General features: G+C 44.6%; 1 protein-coding gene across 1 annotated transcript in view; it reads right to left on the bottom strand.

Annotated features, from left to right (window-relative positions):
* CFL2 (cofilin 2) overlaps positions 1–19,142 on the bottom strand; it is a 79,059-nt gene that overhangs the window by 16,988 nt on the left and 42,929 nt on the right. The window contains exon 2 of the mRNA XM_075843420.1: positions 8,351–8,658. Coding sequence (XP_075699535.1) covers positions 8,351–8,658 — 308 coding nt within the window. The remainder of the gene's footprint in view (positions 1–8,350; positions 8,659–19,142) is intronic.

Raw genomic sequence — 19,142 nt, 5'->3', positions numbered from 1 at the left:
CAACCCCGTACTGCTGGGTTTGCCTTGGCTCCATCTACACGCCCCTGTCCTGGATTGGAACTCCGGAGAGGTTCTCCAGTGGGGTCCCAAGTGTCTCAACTGCTGTCTGGGGCATATCCATCCGCCTCAGTCTTCTCCGCATCAGTCATTGGCAGGGATGCCTCCTTGTTACTTTCTGTTCTCAGATGTTTTCGACAAGAAGGAAGCAGAGACATTGCCACCACATCGAGCATATAATTGTCCTATCGACTTGGTTCCTGATTCGTCCCCTCCTCGTGGTAGAGTATACTCTCTCTCCTTACCTGAAACCCAGTCTATGTCGGCCTACATGAAGGAGAATCTGGAGAGGGGCTTCATACATAAACCCTCATCCCCGGCCGGAGCCAGGTTTTTCTTTGTCAAGAAAAAAGATGGATCCCTCCGACCCTGCATTGACTATCAGGGTCTCAATTAGATCACGGTGAAGAATAGATACCCATTGCCTTTGATTTCTGAACTGTTTGATCGCATACGGGGGGCAATTTTTTTTTCTAAACTAGACCTGCGGGTGGCCTACAATCTAATCCAGATTCGTCAGGGTGACGAGTGGAAAACTGCATTTAATACACGTGATGGGCACTACGAATACCTGGTCATGCCCTTCATCTTGTGTAACGCCCCCGCGGTGTTTCAAGAATTTGTCAATGACATTTTTCGTGATCACCTCTATGTCTGTGTTGTGGTGTATCTCAATGACATTTTTATTTTTACCACAGATCCTGTAACTCATCAGACATGTCTGCCAGGTTCTGCTTCGATTAAGGGAGAATCATCTTTATGCCAAGCTGGAGAAGTGCGTGTTTGAAAGAAAATCTCTATCCTTCCTGGGCTATATCATCTCCGATCAGGGCCCCAAAATGGACCCTGAGAAGGTAAAGGCTGTCCTGGAATGGCCACGCCCCCAAGGCTTAAGGGCCATACAACGCTTCCTGGGATTCGTGAACTTCTACCGGCTGTTCATTCCCAACTTCTCTTCATTGACAGCTCCCATCTCTACCCTCACCAAAAAGGGCATGAATGCCAAGGTGTGGACTTCGGAAGCAGAAGCCGCGTTCAAAACCTTAAAAAAGGCCTTCACGTCAGCCTTTATTCTTCATCATCCTGATGTATCCCTACAGTTTTCGTTAGAGGTGGACGCTTCCTCTGTTGGTGCTGGCGCACTTTTGTTCCAGAGAGGTTCAAAAGGCAAGACTGTGGTATGTTGCTACTACTCTAAGCTGTTTTCTCCCGCAGAGTGCAACTACTCGATTGGGGATCAGGAGTTACTGGCCATCAAGCTGGCCCTGCAGGAGTGGAGACACCTACTAGAAGGTGCAGCTCATCCTATCCTGGTCTTCACGGACCACAAGAACCTGACCTATCTTCAGACGGCTCAACGGCTGAATCCTTGTCGAGCAAGGTGGTCGCTGTTCTTTGCTTGGTTCCAGTTCAAACTCCACTACCGACCTGCTGACAAAAATGTGAGGGCCAATGCCTTGTCTACGTCGTTTGAGACAGAGGACACTGTGGAGTCCCCACAGAATATTATTGATCCTTCCTGCATCTTCTCTGTCAACCCTATGCAAGGTAGAGACTTTCCTCCCGGGACGGAATTTTGTACGTCTGGAATACAGAGGAAGAATCCTTCACTGGGGTCACAGTTCCAATCTGGCAGGTCACGCGGGTGCCTGTAAGACCCGAGACCTAATTGCCCGTGATTTCTGGTGGCCCACGCTGCCCAAAGATGTCATGGACTTTGTCTCCTCCTGTACAGTATGCTCAGCAAATAAAGTTGCCCACTCCAAACCAGCTGGTCTGCTCCAACTATTCCCTGTGCCCGATGTCTCTCTGCTGGATGTAGTGTGGTCTGGGTGGTGGTTGATCGATTTTCCAAAATGGCTCATTTTGTTACCCTGACTGGCCTGCCTTCTGCTGCTCGACTGGCCGATCTCTTTGATCAACACATCTTCCGTCTGCATGGCTTGCCTCTGTATATTGTCTCGGATCGAGGGGTCCAGTTCACCTCGAAGTTCTGGAGAGCACTCTGCGGTCTCCTCGGTGTAAAGTTGGACTTTTCCTCGGCCTACCGTCCCCATTCCAATGGTCAAGTTGAGATGGTTAACCAGATTATGGAGAACTATCTGCGGCACTTTGTCTCCAGGCGGCATGATGACTGGGTGCAGCTGCTCCCGTGGGTTGAGTTCTCCTATAATAACCATACTATTGAGTCCACCACCTCCAGTCCATTTTTCATCGTCTACGGCCAACATCCTTGAATTCCTCTTCCTGTCTCTACTATGTCCCAGGTGCCTGCAGCTGACTCTACCTTCTGCAGATATGGCAACAGACCCGATCTTCTATTCTGCTGGTGGTGGACTGCATGAAGAGAAAGGCAGACACTAGAAGACGAGAGCCTTCCCAGTTTCTTCAAGGTACGAAGGTCTGGCTGTCTTCCAGGAATATCCGGCTTAGGGTGCCGTCTTGCAAATTTGCTCCCAGGTTCCTCGGACCCTTCGAGATTCTGCTGCAAATTAATCCTGGTTCTTACAAGCTTCGGTTGCCTCCTACCCTCAAGATCCCTAACTCCTTCCATGTCTCCCTGCGGAAGCCCGTGGATCTGAACTGCTACTCCAGGACTCCTAGTTCCGCAGTGGCTCCTGGCGGCTCGTCAGGACTTTTGAAGTGAGGGAGATCCTGGCCACTAAGAAAGTGGGAGGAAGGACATTTTATTTGGTGGATTGGAGGGGATTTGGTCCAGAAGAGAGGTCTTGGGAACCAGAGGAGAACATTGATGCCCCTGTCCTCGTGAAAAAGTTTTTCTCCCGCTCTGGCCTCAAGAAGAGGGGGTGTAAGAGGCAGGATAATGTAACATCTATGGCTGCGGCTCGTCGTTCTGACTTACCCTCTGATGGCCGCGGCCATGGAAGTGTGAGTCCTCGGTTGCATCTCCCTTTTGGGAGACGCCGGCACTCACTTCCTGGTTCAGAGACTGTCTCCCGCAGGGCACGCGTGCACCGCCTTAAAGGGCCAGTGCGCGCACAATTGCAAGAAATCTGCAATTAGCCCAGAATGCTGCTGGACTATAAAAAAGGGCTCTGCCCTCTTGATCATTGCCTGAGCATTGTTGTGTACCTAAATTTTGTCTTGCAAATGGTCTCCTAGTGTTTTCCAGTTCCCAGTGTTACCCGTTCCGGCTGTCTGTACCCTGTATCCCGTGCTACCGTGCCTCTGTGCCGTCCAGAGTTGGAGTCGAGTTGTGTCTTCCGCTGCATCCATTGTGTTACACCCGCCGGGTGTCTGTCTACTGACGGAGCCTCATCTTAATCCTGAATCACCGCTACTGTCTACATTGCCTCAGGAACCCTTTCTGGACTATAGACTTTGTATTGTACCTGTTTGGCCAGCTGTTATCCCGCTACGCGGTACGGCCCAGTGGGTCCACACCCCGCGCCGTGACAGGGAGTCACTTGTTGAGAAGGATCTGGGTGTACTTCTAGATTATAAACTAAATAACAGCATGCAATGTCAATCAGCTGCTTCAAAGGCCAGCAAGATATTGTTGTGTATTAAAAGAGGCATGAACTCACAGGACAGGTGATATAATATTACCACTTTACAAAGCATTAGTGTGGCCTCATCTAGAATTTGAAGTTCAGTTCTGGGCTCCAGTTCATTGAAAGTATGCCCTGGAGTTGTAAAAAATACAAAGAAGAGCAACGAAGCTAATAAGGGACATGGAGAATCTAAGTTAAAAAGATTAAAAGAATTAAACCTATTTAACCTTGAAAAAAGACAACTAAGGGGGGACATGATTAACTTATATAAATATATTAATGGCACATACAAAATATATGGTGAAATCCTGTTTCATGTAAAACCCCCTCAAAAAACAAGAAGGCACTCCCTCAGTCTGGAGAAAAAAGGTTCAATCTGCAGAGGCGACAAGCCTTCTTTACTGTGAGAAATGTGAATCTATGGAATAGTCTACCGCAGGAGCTGGCCACAGTAGCTTCAGTAGATGGCTTTAAAAAAGGCTTAGATAATTTCCTAGAACAAAAAAATATTAGCTCCTATGTGTAGAAATTTTTCCCTTCCCTTTTCCCATCTCTTGGTTGAACTTGATGGACATGTGTCTTTTTTCAACCGTACTAACTATGTAACTATGCAACCCTAAGGCCACATGCACACAATGTGTATTCTGAGCGGATCTCTCTTGCGTTTCTGTCTCAGAAATGTATCTGACAAGTTTATTAAAAAAAACGTACCATAATATGCAGCAGATAATCTGCACCTGTTTGCGCATTAAAATGTAAAATACGCATAAGTAAACCCTGTATGAAAGGGGTTTTCCCAGAATCATAAATTATCCCCTATCCACAGAATAGGCAATGATTTTTGGATTGCTGGGGTCCCAAACCCCCGTTCCTCCACACTACTCGATTGCAGTGAGGAGGACATTAACCCCTTCCCCCTGCTTGCATTCTGGGTCCTAATGACCAAATGACAAAGCCATTTTTTACGATTTTCCATCGACACATTCGAAGAGCTATAACTTTTTTATTTTTGCAACGACATAGCTGTGTAAGGTCTTGTTTTTTGCGGGACAAGTTTTACTTTTTAATAGCACCATTTTGGGGTACATATAATGTATTCATTAACTTTTACTAACTTTTTTTTGGGGGGGGAGAAGAAAACCTGAAATTTCGCCACTCTTTTTTTGCATCCTAAATAAACGTCGTTTACCGTGTGGTATAAATAACACAATAACTTTATTCAATGGGTTGTTACGATTGCAAAGATACCAAATTTGTATAGATTTTGTATGTTTTACTACTTACACAGTAAAAACACTTTTTTTTCAAAATTATTTGTTTTTGTGTCTCCAGATTTGAAGAGCCATAACTTTTTTTATTGTTCCGCCGATGCAGTTGTATGAGGGCTTTTTTTTTGCGGGACGACTTGTAGTTTTTTAGATGCGACTTTTTGATCACTTTTTATCACATTTTTTTAAAGTCAGGATTAACAGGAAACAGCAATTTTTCCATTGTTTTCTATTTCATTTATGGCGTTCACCGTGCGGGTTAAATAATGTAATAGCTTTATAGTAATAGTAAAGCCGTCTGTAAGGGGAAAAAGTGGGTTTTTCATTATTTTTCACATTTTTCTTTTATTAAACTTTTTTTTTTACTAGTCCCACTAGGGGACTTTAATATACGATCATCCGGTCGCTATTATGGTACACTGCAATACTTTTGTATTGCAGTGTATTAATGCCTGTATTAATGCCTCCGGCATGACCTAGTAGGCATTCACTACAGGCAGACCTGGGGGCCTTTATTAGGCCCCCGGCTGCCATCGGAGACACAGACACTCGATGATCTTATCCCTCTTAACCCTCTCTCCAAAACAACTCAGATGCGGCGCACGCTATTGAGCGCTGCATCTGAGGGGTTAAACGGGTGAGATCGATGCTTATATCGATCTCACACGTTCGAGCAGGGACGCTCTCAGCTACATCTGGCAGCTGAGAGCAGGGAGATTTGACAGCTCCCTGCTCTGTTTACTTATTCTGATGCAGCGCTGTAAAAAGGCTAAAAAGGCTTATGCATCTGAATAAAGCCCATTAGTGGCCGCCGTGAAAAGGCGTATTGGCGGTCACTAACGGGTTAAAGTTTGAGAAGTATAGTTTATAGCCCAACCCTAAACTATACTTCTCGACAACGTTGTCTCTGACCTGTTTGGAGAGCTCCTTGGTCATCATGTTGTTTCCTTAGTGATGTTAGAGACTCTGGGGCCTTTCAGAAGTGTATTTATACTGACTTCATGTGACAGATCATTTGACACTTTGATTACACACAGGGGGACATTATTCAACTAATTATGTGACTTGACGTTAATTGGTTTGATCAGACATTGTTTAGGGGTTTCATAGCAAAGGGGGTGAATAAATATGTACTCACAACTCTTCTTTTTCATTCCACTGTAACAATTTGGATGATTTTGGCAGGTACATTACATAAAAACAAGTTTAAAATCCATTTTAATTCCAGGTTGTAATGCAACAAAACAGGAAAAATACAAAGGGGAGGGAGTAAATACTGTATTTTGTAATTTCTTTCATTGTATAAATCAAGATATTTATATTGCTAAAATATTAAAAACTACCACTGGTTAGGACTTAATTGATAGCATATCTCTATTGTAACATGTAACAATTAGGTACTCACCAAAGTCCATTTTTAAAAAATATAACTATGGCTCATATAACCTCACCTATTATTTTCTACCTTTTATCATATACATTAAAATTTAGTTCCCAAGCATGGATCTCGAAGGCCTAGACAGAAAGGAAGTACAGTGGTTGTTACCTTATACATATACCATATTTCTATATGGACATGAAGTGTACGTTGATCTCTATGTACTTATTGAATCCTGATTAGCTGCTTAGTTAAAGGGTAACTAAGCGCTAAAAAAACTTCTTAGCTAAAACGAAGAGGCTTCATCTCTGATCGGCTTTTGTCGGAAAGCCCAGCAATTGGTGTACAGGCTCAATAGAAAGTCTATGAGCCCGTACACCAACTGCTCGGCTTTCCGAGAAACGCCAATCAGAAATTAAGTGGTTCAGCGCTCACCAAAGCGCTTCTGCCACTTCGTTTTAGAGATCGGTGGGCGCCTCAGCGCTCGGTCCCACACCGATCAAAACTTCTGACATTTCGCTATGATATAAATGAATTTTGATGGTGTCGTTTAAAGTCCACCACCTAAATGTATTTTTTGCAATTCTCCGTGGTAAATATATAAAGAAAAAAATTGATCCGGAGTTTTGTATGTAAAATATAACCTTTACTTTATTTTCATATAAAGTCTCTTGAAAAATGTTGACATACGGATAGTGCATATATGTATAGAGAAATCATGCATAATGGATTTTAACATTTGTTCATAGCATATTTCCAATATGATTAAATAGTCAGATTTAGACAGCAATTCATACATGGTTTAGTGAAAAGAGAGTGTTCATCCTAGTTTAGTTTGAGATTTTTCCTGTGTTTCTTATATACAAATACCCATAGAGTATTTGAAGAGCAGGGCTCAATGCCCTCCTACCCGTTTAGATGTTTAGATGTCGTCCATATTTGGGTTGATGTGAAAACCAGGAAACCTCTCTCAATGTAGAAATACCTCTCAACGCGTTTCCTCACGGCCAAGTGATTCTCCAGGGGAGATGGGCCATAAACAGCTATATCCAATTCAAAGGATGCTGGAGCAAAATAAAGTGGCTGACTATTTGGAATGATGCTCCTCGGTGAGAGCGTGCTTGCAATGGCAAGGGTTCAAAGTTGGCGCCTGTTTCTGGCGTTTGACGTCAAAACTAGAGGGAATTCCCTATCCTTTTAAAACCCGATGACTCCTCCCCTTTCCCTGACACTCCCCCATGACGTCAGGAGGTATGTATCGTTAGGGGAGCGATGAATCGCTCATCCTGCGGTACACATAGACACTATGTGTCGATGCTGTCCACCGGGAGATCACGAAGCATCGCTCTACCCCTCAGTAACAGATAGGCAGTTTGTTTCCTTCTCTCAAAGAAATAGAGAGAAGGGACAGTGAATCCCTCACACAGCGGCGCTTGTGTCTGCGCCTGCTGTGAGGGTACATGTCCCTTAAGGAATTTTAACATGTAGTATATAGCAATATTCTTAACAATGGCAATATATTATCAACATTAGGTTATATTAGACAAACTTGCAAACAACAAGTATAGATATAAATATTTAACTAGCCGGCTGGCTTGTACTGGTCAAGTTTTACATGAACATTTTGTAATATGCATAAATGTAGGAACCCAAATAGGCCTGTGAGACTTTGTTCACATCTGTGTTGGAGGCTCCATTAAAGCCACGGACTCCCTGACGGAAAACTAACAGAACCCATTAAAGTCAAAACTGTTGCTTCCGGTTTTCCCTTGTTCTGCTCCTCTGATGGAGCAGAACAATGGAAAGCAGCGACGCAGGTGTGATATTTAGACAACTACTTTCCATAGAGGAGATGTTCTTTGTGGGCTTCCCCATTAGCTTGAGTGGTGCCACATCATACACAGCTCTCGGCTTTGAAGCACAATTGGTGGATATCCACTCAATTCAAACAGTACCTTACCCAGAAAGGTTCCATCTATTGGGACCTCCCCCACTACCCAATCAACTTTAGTCTAAAAGATCTTTAAATTAAGATGGTTTTGTGAACATTATCTATGTATTGCTATTACACTGTTTAGGGATAAGTGGGAGCATCTGCTCCATTATGTACCACACCATTTTAAGGAATGTACCAGAAGATGAAGACGAGATCCTCTTTCTTAGACTCCTTGGTCTCATAAGTAGCATCATACAGTCCATATCGACAGTCATCAAGGGGTAGAAGATTGACAAAGGTCCTGTAAGGGTCCTCAACTGTATTTCCAATGTCTCCCACCAAGATTTGCTTGGCCTCCTCTACAATTATTTCACGTTTATCAGGGCTCAGGCAAAACAGTACAGCCTTCTTCCTTTTCTTTACCTCTTCAGGAGACTGGGCTTTTCTCACTTTCATCTCATTGAAAACTTTTATAACTTCATCATTTACTGTCACACCAGATGCCTGTTTAAAACATAAATAGGAAATAAAAATGAATCTTTGCCCAAATATTAAGACCTACATATGACTCAGGCATGTTCCCATTTGCATAGTACAGGGGCATAACTAGGGGGGGCAGGCGGGGTATGTGCCCCGGGCGCTACTTAGAGGGGGGGCACCAACAATCCGTGTCGGCGGCCTGACTCGGCGGCCTGACTTCTAGGTGAGCTTCTGGCCTCAGGCGCAGGGCACAGCAGCGCCCAACTGTAATAGCAGCTGTAGTCTATGCTGCTAACAAATCTCCCCCTCCAGCCCCCCTCCCTACTCCCTACTCTTTACACCTCTCCTCGGGCTGCTTCTGTTATCATTCGGGACTTGAGGGAGGGGGAGAGGAGACTGTCTGCGGCACTGTTTCAGGCCATCAAACTGCACAACTCTCTTCACAATTATCCTACATAAAAGGTACATGCATGTGTGTTTACAATGTGTTCTTTATATGTGGTATAATGCAATGTGCATATTTGTGATGTGTGTGTGTGTGTGTGTGTGTGTGTGTGTGTGTGTGTGTGTGTGTATATATATATATATATATATATATATATATATATATATAGTGTATGTGATGTGTACATGTGTGTGTATATAGTGTGTGATGTGTTCATGTCTGTATATATAGGGTATGTGATGTGTACATGTGTATATATAGTGTGTGATGTATTCATGTGTGTATATATATATATAGTGTGTGATGTGTTCATGTGTGTATATACACTACTGTTCAAAAGTTTAGGGTCACTTAGAAATTTCCTTATTTTTTAAAGAAAAGCACAGTTTTTTTCAATGAAGATAACATTAAATTAATCAGAAATACACTCTACACATTGTTAATGTGCTAAATTACTATTCTAGCTGCAAACGTCTGGTTTTTAATGCAATATCTACATAGGTGTATAGAGGCCCATTTCCAGGAACCATCACTCCAGTGTTCCAAAGGTACATTGTGTTTACTAAGGCCTTATTCAGACGAACGGGAAATACGTCCGTGCAACGCGCGTGATTTTCACGCGCATTGCACGGACCTATATTAGTCTATAGGGCCGTGCAGACATGTCCGTGATTTTTACTCAGCGTGAGTCCGCTGAAAAAAAGTCACAACATGTCCGTTCTTTGGGCGTTTTTCGCGCATTACGTACCCATTGAAGTCAATGGGTGCGTGAAAATAACCCATGCCACACGGAAGCACTTCCGTGCAAACAGCGTGATTCGCGCAACAGCTGTCAAAAGGATGAATGAAAACAGAAAAGCACCACATGCTTTTCTGTTTACAAACATCCAAATGGAGTGTCATAATGATGGCGGCAGCGCGAAAAACACGCAGCCGCGCATCATATGCTGATGCCCCACGGAGCTGTTAAGTGCCTTTTGCGCAGGCAAAACGCTAATTTTTTTGCCTGCGCAAAAACGGCACGCTTGTGTGAATCCAGCCTCACTGTGTTAGAAGGCTAATGGATGATTAGAAAACACTTGAAAACCCTTATGCAATTATGTTAGCACCGCTGTAAACAGTTTTGCTGTTTAGAGGAGCTATAAAACTGACCTTCCTTTGAGCTAGTTGAGAATCTGGAGCATTACATTAGTGGGTTCGATTAAACTCTCCAAATGGCTAGAAAAAGAGAGCTTTCATGTGAAACTCGACAGTCTATTCTTGTTCTTAGAAATGAAGGCTATTCCATGCGAGAAATTGCCAAGAAACTGAAAATTTCCTACAACGGTGTGTACTACTCCCTTCAGAGGACAGAACAAACAGGCTCTAACCAGAGTAGAAAGAGAAGTGGGAGGCCCCGCTGCACAACTGAGCAACAAGACAAGTACATTAGAGTCTCTAGTTTGAGAAATAGACGCCTCACAGGTCTTCAACTGGCAGCTTCATTAAATAGTACCCGCAAAACGCCAGTGTCAACGTCTACAGTGAAGAGGCGACTCCGGAATGCAGGCCTTCAGGGCAGAGTGGCAAAGAAAAAGCCATATCTGAGACTGGCTAATAAAAGGAAAATATTAATATGGGCAAAAGCACACAGACATTGGACAGAGGAAGATTGGAAAAAAGTGTTATGGACAGACGAATCGAAGTTTGAGGTGTTTGGATCACACAGAAGAACATTTGTGAGACCCAGAACAACTGAAAAGATGCTGGAAGAGTGCCTGACGCCATCTGTCAAGCATCGTGGAGGTAATGTGATGGTCTGGGGTTCCTTTGGTGCTGGTAAAGTGGGAGATTTGTACAAAGTAAAAGGGATTTTGAATAAGGAAGGCTATCACTCCATTTTGCAACGCCATGCCATACCCTGTGGACAGCGCTTGATTGGAGCCAATTTCATCCTACAACAGAACAATGACCCAAAGCACACCTCCAAATTATGCAAGAACTATTTAGGGAAGAAGCAGGCAGCTGGTATTCTATCTGTAATGGAGTGGCCAGCGCAGTCACCAGATCTCAACCCCATAGATCTGTTGTGGGAGCAGCTTGACCGTATGGTACGCAAGAAGTGCCCATCAAGCCAATCCAACTTGTGGGAGGGGCTTCTGGAAGCATGGGGTGAAATTTCTCCCGATTACCTCAGCAAATTAACAGCTAGAATGCCAAAGGTCTGCAATGCTGTAATTGCTGCAAATGGAGCACTCTTTGATGAAAGCAAAGTTTGAAAGAGAAAATTATTATTTCAAATAAAAATCATTATTTCTAACCTTGTCAATGTCTTGACTATATTTTCTAGTCATTTTGCAACTCATTTGATAAATATAAGTGTGAGTTTTCATGGAAAACACAAAATTGTCTGGGTGACCCCAAACTTTTGAACGGTAGTGTATAGTGTATGTTATGGGTTCATGTGTATATATAGTGTATGTGATGTGTTCATGTGTATATATAGTGTATGTGATGTATACATGTGTATATATAGTGTGTGTGATGTGTACATGTGTGTATATATAGTGTGTGATGTGTTCATGTGTGTATATATAGTGTATGTGATGTGTTCATGTGTATATAGTGTGTGTTGTGTACATGTATATATATAGTGTATGATGTGTTCATGTGTGTATATATAGTGTGGGATGTGTTCATGTGTGTATATATAGTGTGTGATGTGTTTATGTGTGTATAAATAGTGTATGTGATGTGTACATGTGTGTGATGTGTTCATGTGTGTATATATAGTGTGTGATGTGTTCATATATAGTGTGTGATGTGTTTGTGTGTTTATATATATAGTGTATGCGATGTGTTCATGTGTATATATAGTGTATGTGATGTGTACATGTGTATATATAGTGTATGTGATGTGTACATATGTATATATAGTCTGTGATGTGTTCATGTGTGTATATATAGTGTGTGATGTGTTCATGTGTGTATATATAGTGTGTGATGTGTTCATGTGTGTGTATATAGTGTGTGATGTGTACGTGTTCATGTATGTTCATGTGTGCCTATGACTTTCAACGATATTTGCTGCAGAAATTTTCTGCAGCAATTCTGTTGTGTGTGTGGACAAACCCTATATCCATAGTGTAAGGGCTTCTCCACACGTATTGCAATTGCTACAGAAAGTTTCTGCAGCAACTAGCAGAAATTCTGCTGTGGAAAAACAGCACCATTTCTTGTGTTTTTGCTGCATAAAATGGTGCAGATTTTGCTGCGTTTTTCACAATGCTGGGGGATGGTGACATCTCTGAAAAATGCAGCAATTCAGTCCACTTTCCGAAGCAGGAATTCACATGCTGCGGTACGAAAAATATGGTTGTACCGCAGGTCAATTTCTGGTCAGAAATTTTACGCAGCATGTGGATGGGATTTGATAAGTATCACCCACTTTTAAGTACGCAGCAATTCCATTACGTGTGGACAAGCCCAAATGCAGTAGCAACAAAATGGGTGAGATTTGAAAAATTCTCACCCACACGATGAGCGGGAAAAAGGCTCAGTAATTGACCTGCGGTCTGTTTTTTTAATCCGCAGCATGTTAATTGTATTTGCGTAATATGCACATATAGTAGCTGCTGTCTTACAACGACACAGCTGCAAACCACGTCAAAATGCTGCATTCCCACGAGTCAGCGCAGACATTAACAATCATTTAAAAACTGAACAGACTTTTGGTAAAACTGCATGTGCTACATGTTGTACAGGACAATGGTGGTTACGATCTGATTGTTTGCATTAAAGGTTAAGTACACCTTTGAAAGATATTTTTTTTTAACCCCTTAACGACCGGCGTATAGTGTTTTTACGTCTGCCGTTCAGGGTAGTTCTTCTGAAGTGTCGGCTTTTCACGTCAGCACTTCAGAAGAACTTTTCTGTCATTGTGCGGGGAACTCCTGAAGACCGGACTGTTAGTAACAGCCTCGGGCTTCAGGGCAACGATCAGAGACCACTAGCAGTGGTCTCCGATCGTATTTAGCCCCTCAGATGCGGCACTCAATAGCAAGTGCCGCATCTGAGTGGTTTGGGAGGGAAGGGGCCGCATCGGAGCGGTTTTCACGGGGATCTCCTGAAGTCCGGGCTGCTGGTAACAGCCTCAGGCTTCAGGGCAACGATCGGAGACCACTAGCTGTGGTCTCCGATCGTATTTAACCCCTCAGATGCGGCACTCAATAGTAAGTGCCGAATCGGAGTGGTTTGCGAGGGAGGGGGCCGCATCGGAGTGGTTTTCCCGGTGATCAGGTAATCTGCCTCTGAAGCCAAGTCATTTGATAAATATAAGTGTGAGTTTTCATGGAAAACACAAAATTGTCTGGGTGACCCCAAACTTTTGAACGGTAGTGTATATGGGTCTGTTTGTGAATGTGTCTTTGCGCTTGTATATATGTGCCTTCTATGTATTTGTATATGTCCCTGTCTGTGTATTTATCTGCCGGTGTGTGTGTACATATGTGTCTGTATGTCTATACATTTACCTGTATGTATATATTCCTGTATGTGTGTGTATGTATATTTGCCTGTATGTCTAAATATCTGTCTTTATGTATGTACAGTATATATGTTCCAGCGTGTCTATATATGTGGTTCATTTTTGTTTTGTGTAGGGGGCGGCAATAGAGAGTCCCGCACAGGGCGCTATCCTACCTAATGCCGGCCCTGTATACAAAACCAGAATAAATACAGCTCAATTTAGTGCAACCCCTGCCGTATAGGTTTGTACGGCATAAAACCACAGCTCCCAGCATAGCCCGAACAATGGTAAGGATATGCTGGGAGATGCTGTTTCACAAAAAAAAAAATCATACCGTCCATCATCTCTCTGCAGATCATACAGTGACTACAGTACTGATTAGAAGCAGAACATTTACATTAAGTGATTCACTGGTGACGTCTTAGATTCTAATTGTTTTCTTCTCCCTCCGGTCCAGACCTCTATGTTGGATTTCTCCTGGCCACGACCCATTTCTGCAGTTTCCGCTCAGATAACTTCAGCTTCTCGCTTTTAAAACATTTCTGCACCTATAAACAAAGATAAAACTCTCAACACCTCTAAATATAATAGCGCCATACACTGCACCACTAGCTATAATAGCGCCATACGCTGTGTCCTTGATTATAATAGTACCATATAGTGTCCCACACACACACTGTGCCCCTTGTAGATAGTGCCCCCATAGCCCCCTGTGGATAGTGACTCCCATAGAGCCTCTGTAGATAGCGCCCTACATAGAAGCCCCTCTAGATAGTGCCCCCCATACAACCCTCTGTAGATAGTGCCCACATATGGACTCCACAGCTTCAAGGCAATAGTAATAACCACTGAGCCACCGTGCTGCCATACATACAGCTTCCCCTATAGATAGTGCTCCACATATGGCTCACCTCTGTAGATAGTGCCTCACATATAGCCCACCCCTGTAGATCGTGCCCTACATATAGCCCCCCTGTAGATATTGCCCCACAGGTAACCCACCCCTTTATATAGTTTCCCACATATAGCCCACCCCTGTAGATAGAGCCCTACAAATCACTCCCTCTATACATAGAGCTTCACATATAGCCCACCCCTGTAGGCAGTGCCCCACATACAGCCCCCTGTAGATAGTGCCCCATAGGTAACCCACCCCTGTATGTAGTGTCCCACATATAGCCCACCCCTATAGATAGTACCCTGCAAATTGCTCCCCGTATAGATAGTACTCCACATATAGCCAACCCCTATATATATTGTCCAACATATTGCGCACCCATGTAGATAGTGCCCTACATATAGCTACCCCTATATATAGTGCCCCACATATAGACCCCCCTGCAGATAGAGCCCCGCTGTAGACAATGCCACTCATGGTTTTAGTAGAAAAAAACAAAACTTTACATACTCCCCCTGATCCCGTTCCCACGCTGTCTGGTGGCAATGCAGATCTGCTCTCTTCTGAGCAGGTCTGCTGGAGCTGAATAACGCAAGCGGCGCGTCGTTGAAAGGTGCTAATTGGTGTAAAGCATCTGCCAGGCACAACTTCTGTGTATACTCCCATAGGTAATCAGTCTGCACCTGAGTCTGTGTCTCTGAGACTGACTCCATCTTCCACCACTCAGGATGGCAGGCTTTGGAGTGGGAGAGCCTATCGCAGCCTGGCCAGATGGAGCTAGCTCCCGCCCTCTGTCTATTTATACCTGCCTTTCCTGTTCCTCCTTTGCTTGTGATTCTTCTCGTGTGGTTTCCTGTTGATCGTTTCTTTTCTGCTCTCGGACTCATTTATGACGAGACTGACAGGACTGCCTTTGCCGAGAGTCAGCTGGTGACCTTACGTCAGGGTAAGAGACCTGTTGAGGAGTATTGTTCTGACTTTAGGATGTGGTGCGTAGCTTCTCGGTGGAATGACCCTGCCTTAAGGTGCCAGTTTAGGTTGGGTCTTTCGAACGCCCTGAAAGACCTGCTAGTTAGCTATCCCTCTTCTGACTCCCTAGACCAGGTTATGGCTTTAGCGGTACGACTTGACCGACGTCTCAGGGAACGACAGCTTGAACGTTTTTGTGTTTTCCCCTCTGACTCCCCCATGATGCCTCCCGAGGTCCCGTTGCTTCGCTCTTCCACGGAAGACTAAGAGGTACCTATGCAACTCGGGGCCTCCGTGTCCCCCCGACAACGTAGAGAGTTCCGCAGGAAGAATGGTCTCTGCTTCTATTGTGGGGATGACAAGTGTGATTGTGCATTATGTGTGGTTTATTGTGAGTCCTGAGCAGAGAAGAAGGACTCTAATCAAGTACCACAGGTCATGTCTCCAGCCTATGGACAATCAGACGAGTCAGAGGTGAAGTCCACAAGACATAAAGTGTTGTCATTGTCCAGTCTCTACAGGTGGTCATCAGGAGGCACCACAGTTATATTCAGATCAAGTGCAGACCAGCAAACAAGACAGATCCAATTATCTTCCCCATTGTGTCCTCATCCTGGCTGTGGCAATCCACATAATAGCACAAAGGACCACGACTCACATACAGACAGTGAAACTGAAAAGATGTTCCTCCCCCTGAGGGGATATAAGGTCTTGTCCTGGGGAGGATGGAGATCTTCTGGATTTAGACCTTCAGGAGAACTGAAGCTGAGGCCAGTGCTCTGAAGATGTTCCTGTGACTACCTGATCTTGTGGACTGTGTGTTGTTCCTGCATTGAACGTGACTTGTTCTGTCAACTTTGGATAAAATAAACCCTGTTGAAGTTGCCCTGTCGTCACTGACTCTGTTGATCGTGTATTAACGTAACGAACCCCATGACAACTGGTGTCAGAAGTGGGATCAACAGAGTGCAGGAGAGATGGACAGAGGTCTGAACACCAGGATGTCTATCGTAAGGAGAGCAATTGTGTTTTACCAGGAGGCAATGGACTGCCTTGGACCAAAGTTTACAGAAGACATTGAACGCTGGGCTTGGGATAAGGCTTTGACTATGGCAAGGAAGGAACAAGTTCTTGTGCGAGCTCGGGAGTTGCACCAGGAGACCATGGATTCTCTGGGATGTTTGGCCTCCAAGGATGATAAGTTCTGGGACTGGGACTGGAATTGGTGTCTGGCAACAGCGGAGCGAGAGGTGCCGCAAACATGGTGTGAACGGCCAGCACAGTGGTATAAGGATTGTGCAGGTGCTCCAGGCTCGGATCGCTGCAAATCTCCAGAGAAGGCTCCAGAGTGTTCTGAGGTGAGTGATGTGACGTCTGTGGGCAGCTTATACCATAAGACATGGGAGCACCAGGAGGAAGTAAAGGATTCTGGGCTTGATTCAGGACCGGAAGGAGTGCATACAGGGGATGTCAGTGTATCTGCAGAAACGGGTCCTGTGGATGATGAAGATGCAGGAGATGTGGCTAGCACTGGTGTGGATGATGAAGACACAGGCAATATGGCTAGCACTGGACCTCCTGAAACCTTTGGCACTGAGATCACCAGTGCCAGTTCTGAAAGCCCAACTGAGGTTAAGTCACACGATACAGCCCCACTAGTGAGCAATGATGTTTGTGCTTCTCCTGGTGATGTGTTTCCTGCATTTCCTTCACCCCAGGATTTCCAAGAGGTTGAGGAACCCAACTGTATTGTTACCTTGAGGTCTGATTTGTCTGAGTCCAATGATTATGGGGATGTTACGGTCAGTATTGACTCTCCAGGCAAACAGTCTTCCAACATGGATGAGGAGGACACTGGAGTGTCAGCGAGTTCTAAGGTGGAAGAAGGATCATTGGAAGAGCAGGTCTGCGAAGGATAACAAGACACTGGTCCCAACAGCAGTGGTGACCTTCATGATGGTGAGACTTCAGACCCTTTTCAAATATGCCCAAGGCCCTTGTTTTCTAAAAACGGTTTGACTTCTATCTCCCCATCTACTGCCACCAAATTCTCAGGACTCACTACAATTCGGAACAGTGACTATATTTTTTGGTATGATCTTTGCCTGGGTGATGGGTCAGATAGTAGGCCTGCATTGCCCAATATATGGTGGTGGGATGCAGTGGGGAGGAAAGTGTCTGCATGGACCATACGGAGTCTGCAGAAACCTGTAAACTGGATAAAAGGTCCCAAGAAACCCCCTGACCCCAGAGACTCCATCTCACGGGCTGGACTGTCCTGGAGGCCACCGGGTCAGCTCTTCCAAAGCGAACAGATGATGTGGAACTTTTGTGGAATTGTCTTGAACTTTGTGGTTGATTTTCCAGACATTGCTCTTAGCCCCGGATGTACATGTGCACTGGACTTTCTTTACAGCCTGTGGACTGTTCTTATTGAACTGTAATAAGTGGCTTATGAGTGAGGTGGCCAGCGGCCTGTGTAGGCCACATGGTCAGCTCACTTATTATATGAGGGGAGAGGTTGTGATGATGCATTTTGTGTGGTTTATTGTGAGTCCTGAGCAGAGAAGAAGGACTCTAATCAAGTACCACAGGTCATGTCTCCAGCCTATGGACAATCAGACGAGTCAGAGGTGAAGTCCACAAGACATAAAGTGTTGTCATTGTCCAGTCTCCACAGGGGGTCATCAGGAGGCACCACAGTTATATTCAGATCAAGTGCAGACCAGCAAACAAGACAGATCCAATTATCTTCCCCATTGTGTCCTCATCCTGGCTGTGGCAATCCACATAATAGCACAAAGGACCACGACTCACATACAGACAGTGAAACTGAAAAGATGTTCCTCCCCCTGAGGGGATATAAGGGCTTGTCCTGGGGAGGATGGAGATCTTCTGGATTTAGACCTTCATGAGAGCTGAAGCTGAGGCCAGCACTCTGAAGATGTTCCTGTGACTACCTGATCTTGTGGACTGTGTGTTGTTCCTGCATTGAACGGGACTTGTTCTGTCAACTTTGGATACAATAAACCCTGTTGAAGTTGCCCTGTCGTCACTGGCTCTGTTGATTGTGTATTAACGTAACGAACCCCATGACAACAAGCATCCAGTGAACACCTGTCCTAGGCGTAAGAATAAGCAGCCGGAAAACTTCCGCGCCTAAGTGATCATCGGGGAGGTCACTTGGGCGCACAGGTATTTCCCGTAAATATGAAACGTAATAAAATTTTGCTTCCCTTTCGGGTCTCTTTTGGTGGTAGGTCTGCTACCGGCAGTGCCTTCGTGGATTCAGGGTCTTCTGCTAATATCATGTCTGTGGAATTTGCTATGTCTCTAGCTATGCCTTTGATTGATTTGCCTAAACCTGTCCCGGTAGTGGGTATCGACTCCACTCCTCTTGCTAATGGTTATTTTACACAGCATACCCCTGTTTTCGAACTCCTTGTTGGCTCCATGCATTTGGACTTCCGATTTGGTTTTAGGCCTTCCCTGGTTGCAGTTGCATAATCCCACGTTTGACTGGAATACTGGGGAGCTTACCAAATGGGGTAATGAATGCTTGACGTCATGTTTTTCTGTTAATTCTATTTCTCCCCCTGAGGAGGTGAACACGCTACCTGAGTTTGTTCAGGACTTCGCTGATGTTTTCTCTAAGGAGGCCTCCGAAGTGTTACCTCCTCATAGAGAAT

This window comes from Rhinoderma darwinii, chromosome 12 (genome assembly GCF_050947455.1).
Source record: "Rhinoderma darwinii isolate aRhiDar2 chromosome 12, aRhiDar2.hap1, whole genome shotgun sequence".
Lineage (NCBI taxonomy): Eukaryota > Metazoa > Chordata > Amphibia > Anura > Rhinodermatidae > Rhinoderma > Rhinoderma darwinii.
This window is presented reverse-complemented; position numbering and strand designations above follow the sequence as displayed.